This window comes from Prionailurus bengalensis, chromosome E2 (genome assembly GCF_016509475.1).
Source record: "Prionailurus bengalensis isolate Pbe53 chromosome E2, Fcat_Pben_1.1_paternal_pri, whole genome shotgun sequence".
NCBI lineage: Eukaryota > Metazoa > Chordata > Mammalia > Carnivora > Felidae > Prionailurus > Prionailurus bengalensis.
In genome coordinates, this window is record NC_057352.1 from 20,585,157 (window position 1) to 20,599,500 (window position 14,344).

The 14,344-nt window shown below is 42.3% G+C and overlaps 1 protein-coding gene across 1 annotated transcript in view; it reads right to left on the minus strand.

The window, feature by feature from the left end:
- TDRD12 (tudor domain containing 12) overlaps positions 1 to 14,344 on the minus strand; it is a 78,874-nt gene that overhangs the window by 36,516 nt on the left and 28,014 nt on the right. The window contains exons 9-16 of the mRNA XM_043599093.1: positions 10,544 to 10,641; positions 9,666 to 9,742; positions 7,162 to 7,242; positions 5,321 to 5,381; positions 4,883 to 4,990; positions 3,033 to 3,218; positions 1,308 to 1,464; positions 718 to 845 (exon numbers count right to left, since the gene is read on the minus strand). Coding sequence (XP_043455028.1) covers positions 718 to 845; positions 1,308 to 1,464; positions 3,033 to 3,218; positions 4,883 to 4,990; positions 5,321 to 5,381; positions 7,162 to 7,242; positions 9,666 to 9,742; positions 10,544 to 10,641 — 896 coding nt within the window. The remainder of the gene's footprint in view (positions 1 to 717; positions 846 to 1,307; positions 1,465 to 3,032; positions 3,219 to 4,882; positions 4,991 to 5,320; positions 5,382 to 7,161; positions 7,243 to 9,665; positions 9,743 to 10,543; positions 10,642 to 14,344) is intronic.

The window sequence follows — 14,344 nt, forward strand, 5'->3', positions numbered from 1 at the left end:
TCATCGTGTTATGCTGTGCCCAAGAAATGCCTTCTTATAAGAATTCAGAGTCTTTGATCCATTAATCCCCTTCCTAGGAATTTATCCTAAGGGAAACATGCAAGAAAGATGTATGTTTCTTTAGACACACACACACACACACACACACTGCTAAATGTCCAAAAATAACACCATTTAAAAAATTATGTTACATCCACAGGACTCCCTATGTCCAGTGAACAATCGTGCAGTAGAAGAATTACTAATAATACTCATGATGCTGCTTACTGGAAAATGCAAGTTATAAACTAGCCATAAAATAAGGCCTGATGTTGTTAGTTGTAGGTACTGACACAGGAATTACTCCAAAACAGTAAGAGTGATTGCTCTGAGTGTCCGACTACGGATGCTGGGGTTTTTCAAGTACTCTTCTCTGTATCCCAAATTTTCTAAAATAAAACATATTGTTTCCATAATCGCAAAAATATCGGTATTTTAGAAAACCTCTCTGGAAAAGAATATTTGCTCTTCAAAGAGAACTTTAAAATTTGGGAAGACAATTTCAGACAAATTTTCTTTCTTCACAATGATCAAAGTTCTAAAGGGAAAACTTTTTTAGATGAACTGGCTTCCTCCCCAACTAGACGCTTTTCCAGATTCCTAAAAGCAGGTGAGACTTTCATCATATATATATCTATTTCCAAGTGATAATGACGTCTCGATGGACACCATACTTACTTCTTTGTTAGCTTCAAAGAATAATACTTCCACCTCATCCAAAATGAGGTGACAGAGTCTGAGAAATAACAAGCTCTGATACTGGAGAAGTCTCAGGAGGCTGTGCGGTGTCGTCACAATTATATCACCTACGTTTAAGAAAAATTAACACTTCAGATTTTTCACAGGTTTTTCCAACATTTCCTTTGCTAAGATGCCACACGCTTTGTAGAACTGCCGTCTAAGGACGCAAAACCTTGGGTTTTCTTGCTCACGTGGCTGCGGCCCGCCCGTCCAGGCTAACACCTGTCTGTATCTGGTTAAATACCTGGGCACCCACCAGGTTTCGTGCTCCTCGAGGGCAGGGGGTGGGAGTTTAGTCAACATCTAACAGGAGATAGTCGATAAAGAGTTGATAAGCGAATGAAATCATGTCGTTTTTTCAGTGAAACGGCTGTAAGCCAAGAGCGCCTTCGCCCACCAGGCCCACCCGTAACCCACAGTGCGGTCTGGACCGGTGATGACTGTGGCTGCATCATCACACACGCCTGCCTGGCAGGGCTCCGCTGTGCTCTGCAGGGAAAACCAAACAGCTTGAAGAAGATGCTTACAAGCCCTTGGAAGCTTCATGTTTTTGGCTTCATCTTTGTGGAGTCCGATTGTTAACAGCACCGGGTGAAGAGGCCTGGGGGACATGCCATAGTCCCCCAGTAATTCAAAAGTCAACTGGGCCTTTTTCCACCCAGGGCACACGATGACTGCCAGAGGCTGCGAAGACAAACAAATTCACATAATCTTGGACAAAGGTTAGGAATTGAACAGAGTATATGCACAGCATGCAGAACATCTCTTTCTACAGAGTAAACAATACTTAAATTTTTTTGCTCTCTCCATTGTCACGTAGGTCAGAAAAGATATGATTAAAACAGATTTAGACACATTGACTCAGATTTTCCTAGGGCTTACACTAAGCATGTCACAAGTATTTTGTTTTTTCTTTAAGACACTCTTACAGGGTAGGACCTACTATTACCTCATTTCTCAGATGAGGAGTCTGAGGCACAGAGAGGTAAAGTTAGTTGTCCAAGGCTGCACAGCTAATACGTGGTAGCGATAGGATCTGAACCCAGGCGGTCTGGCCCCAGAGCTCCTGCTCCTAAGTACCAGGGGAAATAACTGCCCCCTGAAGGGGGCCTTGAAAAGGTTAACATCTCTTCCTTAGGAGATTAAGTTTCCTACAGCAGCGTGTGACCCCTGACCTCCACCATCCCATAGTTCTCTCCTGAAGGTGCACCGCCTGCCCAACACCCTCCTGGACATACGGCGTCAATTTGCCGAAGACAAGAACAATTCTCCCCTTTCCTTTACGTAGATCCAGTGGGGGCCAGCTTCCGGGCGGCAGGTGTGAAAGCAGGCTGGCCATGGAGACGTGGAGAAAGCAGAAGGAATGAGAGGCAAGACCCGGACATAATTTCTGACCAGCCAGGGTTCTATCCGAGAACAATCAACATCTCGTCCATAGGGGTCAACCACTAACTGAGGGATGTAGATGTTTAAACCAACACATAATAACTTAGTACAGAAAAGGAAATCATTAAAACGACACGACGTGGCAGAATCAGAAAAATGAGCATCTCTTCTAAGCACGACTGGTCCTTTCTTACTGCCAGTTTTCACCATTCTGCTGAGTAACGGAACCATCCATAGCACAGCCTCTGAGACAGGTCTGAGACAGAGGTGCTCTGTGCCAGAGTCCCCCTGACCGCCCAGACCCCGAGAGCAGGTGTCACTACCCCACCGTCCCCTATGCCCACACCCCATTTCTCTCCTTTCCACCACCTGCAGATTTCCTGCATACAGGAAAACAAAAGATTACACAACAGTGGGGGGTGTTCGGAAATAATTAAAAGAATATGGGACGAGATGACAGGAAAACCTAAACTCTAATCCCATTTCTTGTCAACTTCTCAGCTGTTCAGCATCTGTACCAGTAACTTTTCATGAGGCTAATTTTCTCATCCATGAAGTGGTGAAAACCATACATGGCCCATCTCACACAGTTACCATGACAGTTAGAGGAATTTAATCAGTGAAGTAAGTTTATAAGCTATACATCCATCCCTAAAAGCCAGAAATCTCTTGGCAGCCAATGGCCATCATGGGACTTCAAGGTGAGACTCGCTGTCAGAGTCAATGACTCTGATAAGTTCCTGTCCTCTCATGGAAATCAAATGAGTAATGTAATGCAAACTTCACCAAAGGTTAGGTTAAACCTAAAACCTTAAAAATAAAATTTTAAGCCATTTTACCGTGAAACAAAATCGTCTCCAACTTACTCCGTTTCTGCTCGGCAAAGACTTGTAGCAGCCCCCCGTTTGCAGAATCGTAAGGAGTGGCGGAAGGTACAGCAGAGGGTCATTTCCGCAGTGAGAAATGACCACCACGTCACAGCCCCTCGCTATGGGAGGCCAAGAGTAAGATTCAGTGTGGCTAGGTCCCGGAAACTTGTTTCTTTGGAGAGCCTACAAAACACCAACAACCGAAACCCTACAAATAAAGCACACACCACAAAAACTCCCATCTCCTTGCTCACTTCACCCCCAACAGCCACTATACGTTTGCTCAATCTGGTATTTTCTAACGCCTAACTTGACAAGTCCCCCTGAATCTTTTCTCAGCACCAAACTCCTGCCATGAGACACTTGCTTTCCTGGGCTCCGAATCAAAAGGTTCAAACAGGCATTCCATGGACTGACCAGGTGCTTGGAGCTTGTCAGAGCAAGGACATGGCTTCTCCTCCTCCTCCTAATAATCTTGAGTATACCACCTTCACTTACAAAGTTTGTTTTAAATTTTTTAATGTTTCTGTATTTTTTAGAGAGAGAGCACAAGCGAGGGAGGGGCAGAGAGAGATAGGGAGACACAGAATCGGAAACAGGCTCCAAGCTCTGAGCTGTCAGCACAGAGCCCGACGCGGGGCTCGAATTCACGGACCACGAGATCATGACCTGAGCCGAAGTCGGACACTTAAGAGACTGAGCCACCCAGGCACCCCGTAACATTTTCTTGACTGCCTACAGTTTGTTTCCTTCAGAATTCCTTTTGGTCTTTTCAAAAAAAGCATTTTGTTTTTAGGCGGGTGCTTTCTTCAAATGCCCACGGATCCCGGATGTGTGTTTGCACGGAGTAGGAGCACTAAAAGCTGACTGAAGACACATGGGCCGGGCAGAGCTCGCTCCCAGGAGCATCACAGCCCTGCAGGAAGCCAGGGCAGTAAGAAGGCAGTTTTACTGGAAGAATTCCAAACAGCATCATCTGAAGGGCACTTCTAGATCGTCCAAGCTCCCTGCTGAGTGGCTGCCTGGGGATTCTCAGGAAGCGGAAGAGGGAAGTTCAGTACCCCCCACTTCGCTCCTTCCTCTGCTAGTCAGCCACACTCCGCTGCCCGTTCTCCATCTTCTGGAAGCCTGTGGAAATCCCTAGGCCACTAAAGGCTTCACTCCTATTTTAATTCCTCCTCCTGGTTTTAGCTTTTTTTCCTTCTTCTTCTTTTTTTTTTTTTTTTTTGAATCCAGAAGAAAATAGATAAACACATAGGATCGATGGCAGGTCTCTACAATAATTCTGAAAAGAACACTTGGAAGTAATCTTGTAACTGCCCTGGCAACTTGCCCTTCTAAGCACCTTCGCAGAGATACATGTGAAAACTTATTTCAGAAAAGCAGTAAGACTTATACAGTGGTTTCTCCACAAAAGAATTCTTCACTTATAAGAAGATAACCTGAACTTCAGAATAACTGAGGGGTGCCTGGGTGGCTCAGTCGGTTGAGCGGCCGACTTCGGCTCAGGTCATGATCTCACAGTTCGTGAGTTTGAGCCCCGTGTCGGGCTCTGTGCTGCCAGCTCAGAGCCTGGAGGCTGCTTCAGATTCTGTGTCTCCTTCTCTCTCTGCCCCGCCCCTGCTCGTGCTCTGGCTCTGTCTCTCAAAAATAAATAAATGTAAAAAAAAAAAAAAAAAAAAAAAAAGAATAAATGAGACATCAGTAATAAAAAAGAAAAGCTGAAGAGAGAATTTCAAAAGCAAAGAAATTATACAAGTGCAGCCTTGGAACTGTTTACTAAAAATCCTCCTGTGTTAGAACAGGTCAGTATTCCTTTGTGAGTGCGGCTTCAGGAGCATTTTTACCTTTTTCAGGTCAGCCGAAAGTGGCGACGTGTCAACCGACAAGCAAGGCTCGATCTTGTTCCGGAGCACAGCAAACGGCTGCGGGGACCCCGACCGAAGCTTCTGCAGCTAAGACAGCAGCCCATTAGATGCCCCACCCCCGGCACACGAGGTCAACCACTTTACGGGAAGGAGGGAGATGCCAGGGTCTGACTGCAATGTCAAAGCCTAGGTACATGTGCTTATCAAAACCCAAGATTAAAATTAAATTAAAATGAAAAAAGGAACAATTCATCTAAAAGAGTAACTCACTGGACAATTTCTAAAGGGATGTTCTCAGGTAGAGTCCCCCAACTAAAGGGGTTTCTCTTCTAGTCTCAAATCCAGATGAGGAAGGAGAGGGATTTAAAGAGTAAACAGTTGGTTTTGATTTTTAATTTTTTTTTAGGGTTGTAATACCTTCTGAAGATCAGAGATTCCATCAGTTCTCAAAGGATCAGGATTTAAAAACTGCAGTAACCTATAAAATAGTTAAAAGGACAATTTGAAGAAAAAAAGTTTTATTTATATTTATATTTCCTCAACTGACTTATTTATATTTATTTATATTTATTATTTCCTCAACCGACTTATAATTTTAAATCTTCCTTGACAGAAGTAAAATGAAATATATAGTTGGCCCCCAAGCAACCTGGGTTTGAACTGTGCACATCCTCTTCTACGTGGACTATTTACAGTACGTTAATGAGAATGCATTTTCTGATGATTTTAACATTTTCTTTTCTCTAGCTTTACATTACTGTAAGAATACAGTATATAACACAGATAACCTACAAATAAATACGTGTTAACTGGCTGTGTTATTAGTAAGGCTTCTGGTCAACAATAGGCTATGTGCAGTTGAGTTCGGGGGAGTCAAAAGTTATACACAGACTTTGAACCGTGTGGCTGGTTGACACTCCTAACCCCGTGTCTGTTCAAGGGTCACTTGTATATCCCAAGGCACAGCTGTGAAATTACTGCTTTATCCTGTTTTTCCCTGTTTATTGTGATACGAAGGCCACAGAGGTCATGCCGGTACTGTGCTTGCCCCCGAACTCCGACCCCCAGACTACGGACAGTGTCACCAATCCCAGGGGCACTTGTTCTGAACAAGGAGAAAGACTGCATGATCACTAGGTCACCTCCTGTTGCTGCTGCCTCCTCCCTTCTTTGCTGTGATCTTAAACCACTTTAAGTTTCCCTGGAACACGGCGGAACTGTCGGAATAACTGACAGGTCTAATCAATGAGTTCTAAGTAAAGGGCATTTAGCCCAAGAGAAGATACAACCCTCCAATACAAAAATAAAAGGCAACAGAGTATCTCAGGGTTAATTTATTAACTATAATTTAATGTAATCAAAGGAATGAGCAGCACGGATAATTCAAGGTCTCCTGTTCCAGGGAAAACCACCACGTGCGACCCACGGCTTGCAGGTATCAGGGTGGAGGGATGCCCATGGCTTTTGGGACATCAACACAGGGGCACTAACAGCCACCCCCACATCTGTGGGCCCCGGGGCAGCCTTTGGAGCCCCCGGGCCCGGAGCTGTGTGGGGCGCTCCTGCTGGGTGAGAGGGTGTTACGGGGCCCAAGGGTGGGCTCTGGGAGGCGGGCACAGTCAACACCCTCTCCCCAGGCATCCCAGGCCAATCAGTGGATACAGTGCGCCTGACCCACTTCTGAACGGTCGTAAATTCCTTGTCACTCTGGTGGCTTCAGAGCAGCCAGTTACTTGGAGTATAAGGGTGTTTTCAGGCTGGGGTGGTGAGAAATCGTAAAAATGGGTAGGAAAACGTTTTGTGGAGTAAATAAGTATAAAATGAAGTCACAACTCTATTATTAACTTGTTGGTGAATACTCTGTGAATCTGGCAAGACAAAAAAACCCCACAAAAACTCAGTTCCATGCTGCAAAAGAGTAGCTTCTCCGGCAGGTGGAAGGCCTCTTTACCACAGAGAAGTGGGAAGAAAGCAAACATTAATCCATATAAAATTGACGGCCCCAAAGATCAACCGTATCTGATTTGTTTCTTAAAAGAGTTTACTTCATCAAGAGGACGAGGAAGGGGAGGCAAAAAAAAAAAAAAAAAAAACCAAAAAAAAACCCTTCAAAGTTAGTTACACATGCAGCCAGTGCATGTATATTTTCTAAGTGGGATCACAGGTTTGAATAATAAAATTATACGTAAATTCCTCCTGCTTATAATTGCATTACAATTACTTCGATAAAAAGTGCAGACCAAGGAAAAAACTCATACTTCACACAGCCATTCTTCTCATTGTGTTCTTTCTTCTCGGCCAACCTGAGTGGCTTCTTACTTGGCTTCTGACATAAAGTGCTAGAAACCAAAAAACATTCATTAGAATCTCTGAGCCCATTAACCCCAATCCTGAAAATGCCTTTCTTTTCGGGGAGAAAACTCACCAAGGAGCACTGAGGAGTGAGTTGCTCCACATACATAGATCTATTTCTGTGCGAACTGCTGCTTAGCCCTAAGCATCGTCTAAGGATGAAGGCCCCACTGGCGCACAGCCTGTGTCTCCACAGGCCAGGAACTCCACAGGAAGTACAGAATCATAGGGGAGAGAAGTCAAAACGTGCAAACCACCAAAATCATGGAGAGCTCCCTGGGCTTTTACCTTCCCATCTCCTGGTGCTGGCCCGAGGCTGGCCTGAGATGCGGAATTGCACAGTGGATGTCAACACCAAACACTGAGAGAAACCTTCTATTTCAAGCCAGAGCAGGAGCCATTCGCCAGACAGGGTAATCACGACTGATTTTCTCTTGTCCCTTTTTCTCTCCCAACCCTGTCCCAAGGCCGGTTCCAATCAGGCAGCGGCAGTGGCAGAGGCAGCACCAGTACCCCAAACCCTGGGGGGGAACCCCCTCCCACTTCCTCTAGAGGATCTGGGAAACGGGACCTGTAATCCAAAGATGCAGGGGAAACCTTCATCTTTTTCCTCTCCTGTTTCTGCTGCTGTTTTGCCCCATAAGTGGCCTTAAACACACAGAACTGCATGGCCATTTCTCCACGAAAAGCAATCTACCTGGACAGAGGCCCGGGGACAGGGCCTCTAGAGCATCTAGAAAATGGTGAATGTGAGGAAAATCCCGGAAAAAAGAGAGAGTGTACCAGAGGGAGGGCATTCCCCATTTCTATTTATGACCCAACACGAGCTGGGCTTGCCCCAAGTTGAGCATATTCAGAACAGATGGAAAACAGAGTAGCAGTCACCACCCACAGAACCTGAGACAGAATCTGTGGCCTGAACAAAGGGAGTTGCTGACTTCCTGCTAAAATAAACAACAAAAAGGTCAACATTCTCCAGAGAATTTAAAAAGAAATCAGTCTCACACTATAATATTCAAAATATCCAGAACAGAGTACACAATACACAAAGAATCAGGAAAACCAGATCAACTGTCAACGGAAAAGATTATCAGTAGGTATGACCCCCAAGATGGCTCAGAAATGGGAATTGTCATATACTATTATAACCATGGTCCATAAGAGAAGGAGGGGTGACAGTCCTAAGTGGAACGATAAAAGTTATCAGCAAAGACTTTAAAAAATATATTTAAAAAAGGCAGGGGGGGTGCCTGGGTGACTCAGTCATTTAAGCATCTGACTTTGGCTCAGGTCATGATCTCACTGTCTATGAGTTCGAGCCCCATGTCGGACTCTGTGCTGACAGGCCGAGCCTGGAGCCTGCTTCGGATTCTGTGTCTCCCTCTCTCTCTGCCCCTCCCCTGCTCACATTCTGTCTCTGTCTCTGTCTCTCTCTCTCTCAAAAATAAATAAGCATTATTAAAATCTTTTTAAGTTCTCAGCAAAGAAATACAAACTATAAAAAAATTTCAAGTGAAAATTTTAGAACTGAAAAATACATCAAATTTAAAAGTTCACCAGATGGTGAAATTCAGCAGGATGGAGATAAAACAAGACTGAATTAAGTTAAAGATAGATCAGAAGAATTATTAATCTGAAGAACAGCAAGAAAAAAAGGTTGAAAAAAAATGAGCAGAGTCTCAGGGACCTTTTGGACAGTATCAAAAAGTGTGACATTTGTCTCATCAGGGTCTCAAAAGGAGAGGAGAAAGAGACGGGTGGGTGCAGAAAAACTATCTGTGGAATAGCAGCCACCCACGCTCCAAATCTGATGAAAGACAGAAACTTACAAATGAAAAACCGTAATGAGCCCCGAACATGAGAAACAGGAGGGAAACTACACCCATGCACATCATAATTAAATTGCTCAAACCAGAAACAGAGAAAATCTCAAAAGCAGCCAAAGGAAAAAGACGTGTTGCAAACAGAGGAACAACGAAAAAGGTGACAGGAGGATTTGCAACGGGAACGATGCGGCAAGCAGAGAGTACAGCAGTATCTTTAAAACACAGGGGGGGAAATTCGTCAGCCTAGAATCTATACCTAGCAAAAATACTTTTTTTCAAAACCAAAGCTGAAATAATTTTTCCAGACACACAAACGCTGAGAAGAATTTATTATCAGCAGACTCACAATACAAGATAATAGTGAAGGAAGTCCTTCAGGGAAAAGGCAAGTGATGCCAGATGGAAATCTGGATCCACACAAAGAGTGAAAAGCACAGATAGTAACTATGAAGGTAAATCAAAGCTTCCAGGGCCAGTCTTTATTGAAATTGGCTCCTTTCCTATCATCAATCTTACAGAACACTGCGTTAAGACAGTATTACACTTATGTATCTATCCAATTACACTGAATTTTCAAATCATACCTTGCTGCCGGTGTATCTGGCTCAGCGTATATGGTTATTCCCCTCTTCGTTGGCCAGTACGCTGAAGATTCAGCACACTGTAAAAAAAAGAATATGTATGCAAGCAAGATATATATTCTTTTTAAACAATTTTTTAATTGTTTTTTAACGTTTATTTATTTTTGAGACAGAGAGAGACAAAGCATGAACGGGGGAGGGTCAGAGAGAGAGGGACACACAGCATCCGAAACAGGCTCCAGGCTCTGAGCTGTCAGCACAGAGCCCGATGCAGGGCTCGAACTCACAGACTGTGAGCCAAAGTCGGACGCTCAACCGACTGAGCCACCCAGGCGCCCCAAGATACATATTAAGGAACCAAAATTCCATGGGAAATACTCTCATAACAACCATCCCAGATAATTTTCAGGCAACACAGACACAGAGAGACAAAGAACTGGAAAACTGGGGGGATTATGCCATTGCTATAACCACTAGATTAAAGTGTCCAAGTAGCAAGCAGCTGGCACTTCAGATACTCAGTATTTCAAATGTCCTGTAATTATTTCTCTTGTCTTCTCAAAGGAACTGGAAGGACAGGTTAGACTTACTTAACTATTAGAATGTCCCGTAATCTCAGGTTTTCACACTCTTGCTAAATGAGCATAAATACCCTATTCTGTACAGAAGCCACGAGGCCAGGAACAAGAAGGAAGTTGCAGTTATCTTGTTCTTTAGAAACAGAGCAAATTCACAAACCGTATTTTTTCCTGAAAAAATCACTATCATAGCCAAGGATTTCCTACTAGAAAATATATTTTTGGTTCCTAGATTTCAAAGGAGACTATTCTAAAATTAACATTATATGAACTTTGTACCTAATGAATATTTAAAAACACAACCTTATTTATATCTTTCAAAGAGATGCGCTGTTGTTTCATTTCAGATTTTTTTTTAGGTGAACCTCTCAATGAATCCATATTACATTTTACACTTTTATCTGCAAAATAAAAAGTGATAAAAGAGCTTAGAAAGTACTATTAATAGAAAATAGGACACAAAGGAGTAGAATTTTTACCATACTATTATAAAATCTTAATACATGAAATTATTATAGAATAGGGTTTTACACTGAACCTTGAGGGTATTAAATTTTTTAAATCTCGTTTCAACCCTTATCACGTAAAAAAAAAAGTTTAAATAATTCTTCTACTGGCTTACTAACAATTGAACATAATTTACTTTCCCCACTTGGTGGACTATATTTTTCGAAGAGGGCCACAACATGTCCCCCAACACATGTGCTCTTCTTAGAGTGTGACACTAACACCTGTCCCATTGACAGATGGGCTCTGTATTCCCTTCTCATGAGCCTGGGGGGTGGGGAGCTGTAAACGACACAGAAGTGGCGTTATGAGACTTCTAAAGCTAGACGGCGAAAATGCCACATACTAATGACCAGTTCTCCTAGATGCTCACTTTTTTTTTTTAATATGAAATTTATTGTCAAATTGGTTTACATATAACACCCAGTGCTCATCCCAACAGGTGCCCTCCTCAATACCCATCACCCACCCTCTCCTCCCTCCCACCCCCATCAACCCTCAGTTTGTTCTCAGTTTTTAAGTCTCTTATATTTCAGCTCCCTCCCTCTCTAGCCTTTTTTTTTCCTTCCCCTCCCCCACGGTCTTCTGTTAAGTTTCTCAGGATCCACATAATAATGAAAACATATGCTATCTTTCTCTGTATGACTTATTTCACTTAGCGTAACACTCTCCAGTTCTATCCACGTTGCTACAAAAGGGCATATTTCATTCTTTCTCATTGCCACGTAGTACTCCATTGTGTATATAAACCACAATTTCTTTATCCATTCATCAGTTGATGGACCTTTAGGCTCTTTCCATAATTTGGCTACTGTTGAAAGTGCTGCTATAAACATTGGGGTACAAGTGCCCCTATGCACCAGCACTCCTGTATCCCTTGGGTAAATTCCTAGCAGTGCTATTGCTGGGTCATAGGGTAGGTCTATTTTTAATTTTTTGAGGAACCTCCACACTGTTTTCCAGAGCAGCTGCACCAGTTTGCATTCCCACCAACAGTGCAAGAGGGTTCCCATTTCTCCACATCCTCGCCAGCATCTATAGTCTCCTGATTTGTTCATTTTAGCCACGGACTGGCGTGAGGTGGTATCTGAGTGTGGTTTTGATTTGTATTTCCCTGATGAGAAGCGACATTGAGCATCTTTTCACGTGCTTGTTGGCCATCCGGATGTCTTCTTTAGAGAAGTGTCTATTCACGTTTCCTGCCCATTTCTTCACTGGATTGTTTTTTGGGTATGGAGTTTGGTGAGCTCTTTATAGATTTTGGATACTAGCCTTTTGTCCAATGTGTCATTTGCAAATATCTTTTCCCATTCCATTGGTTGCCTTTTAGTTTTGTTGCTTGTTTCCTTTGCAGTGCAGAAGCTTTTTATCTTCATGAGGTCCCAATAGTTCATTTTTGCTTTTAATTCCCTTGCCTTTGGGGATGTGTCAAGTAAAAAATTGCTGCGGCTGAGGTCAGAGAAGTTTTTTCCTGCTTTCTCCTCTAGGGCTTTGATGGTTTCCTGTCTCACATTCAGGTCCTTTATCCATTTTGAGTTTGTTTTTGTGAATGGTGTAAGAAAGTGGTCTAGTTTCATCCTTCTACATGTTGCTGTCCAGTTCTCCCAGCACCATTTGTAAAGAGACTGTCTTTTTTCCATTGGATGTTCTTTCCTGCTTTGTCAAAGATTAGTTGGCCATACTCTTGTGGTCTAGTTCTGGGGTTTCTATTCTATTCCATTGGTCTATGTGTCTGTTTTTGTGCCAATACCATGCTGTCTTGATGATACAGCTTTGTAGTAGAGGCTAAAGTCTGGGATTGTGATGCCTCCCACTTTGGTCTTCTTCTTCTCTAAAATTACTTTGGCTATTCAGGGTCTTTTGTGGTTCCATACAAATTTTAGGATTGCTTGTTCTAGCTTCGAGAAGAATGCTGGTTCAATTTTTATTGGGATTGCACTGAATGTGTAGATAGCTTTGGGTAGTATTAACATTTTAACATTTATTCTTCCAATCCGTGAGCACGGCATGTTTTTCCATTTCTTTGTATCTTCTTCAATTTCCTTCATAAGCTTTCTATAGTTTTCAGCATACAGATCTTTTACATCTTTGGTGAGGTTTATTCCTAGGTATTTTATGCTTCTTGGTGCAACTGTGAATGGGATCAGTTTCTTGAATTGTCTTTCTCTCGCTTCATTATTAGTGTATAAGAATGCAACTGATTTCTGTACATTGATTTTGTATGCTGAGATTTTGCTGAATTCATGTATGAGTTCTAGCAGACTTTTGGTGGAGTCTATTGGATTTTCCATGTATATCATGTCATCTGCAAAAAGTGAAAGCTTAACTTCATCTTTGCCAATTTTGATGCCTTTGATTTCCTTTTGTTGTCTGATTGCTGAGGCTAGAACTTCCAACACTATGTTAAACAACAGCAGTGAGAGTGGACATCCCTGTTGTGTTCCTGATCTCAGGGAGAAAGCTCTCAGTTTTTCTCCATTGAGGATGATATTAGCTGTGGGCTTTTCATAAATGGCTTTTATGATGTTTAAGTATGTTCCTTCTATCCCGACTTTCTCAAGGGTTTTTATTAAGAAAGGATGCTGAATTTTGTCAAATGCTTCTTCTACACCGATTGACAGGATCATATGGTTCTTATCTTTTCTTTTATTAATGTGATGTATCACGTTGAATGATTTGCAAATGTTGAACCAGCCCTGCAGCCCAGGAATGACTCCCACTTCATCATGGTCAATAATTCTTTTTATATGCTGTTGAATTCAATTTGCTAGTATCTTACTGAGAATTTTTGCATCCATATTCATCAGGGATATATATTGGCCTGTAGTTCTCTTTTTTTGCTGGGTCTCTGTCTGGTTTAGGAATCAAAGTAATGCTGGCTTCACAGAATGAGTCTGGAAGTTTTCCTTCCCTTTCTATTTTTTGGAACAGCTTGAGAAGGATAGGTATTATCTCTGCTTTAAATGTCTGGTAGAATTCCCCTTGGAAGCCATCTGGTCCTGGACTCTTATTTGTGGGAGATTTTTGGTAACTGATTCAATTTCTTCGCTGGTTATGGGTCTGTTCAAGTTTTCTATTTCTTCCTGTTTGAGTTTTGGAAGTGTGTGGGTGCTCAGGAATTTGTCCATTTCTTCCAGGTTGTCCAGTTTGTTGGCATATAGTTTTTCATGGTATTCCCTGATAATTGCTTGTATTTCTGAGGGATTGGTTGTAATAATTCCATTTTCATTCATGATTTTATCTATTTGGGTCATCTCCCTTTTCTTTTTGAGAAACCTGGCTAGAGGTTTAACCATTTTGTTTATTTTTTCAAAAAACCAATTCTTGGTTTCGTTGATCTGCTCTACAGTTTTTTTAGATTCTATATTGTTTATTTCTGCTCTGATCTTTATTATTTCTCTTCTTCTGCTGGGTTTGGGGTGTCTTTGGTATTCTGCTTCTATTTCTTTTAGGTGTGCTGTTAGATTTTTGTATTTGGGATTTTTCTTGTTTCTTGAGATAGGCCTGGATTGCAATGTAATTTCCTCTCAGGACTGCCTTCGCTGCATCCCAAAGCGTTTGGATTCTTGTATTTTCATTTTCATTTGTTTCCATATA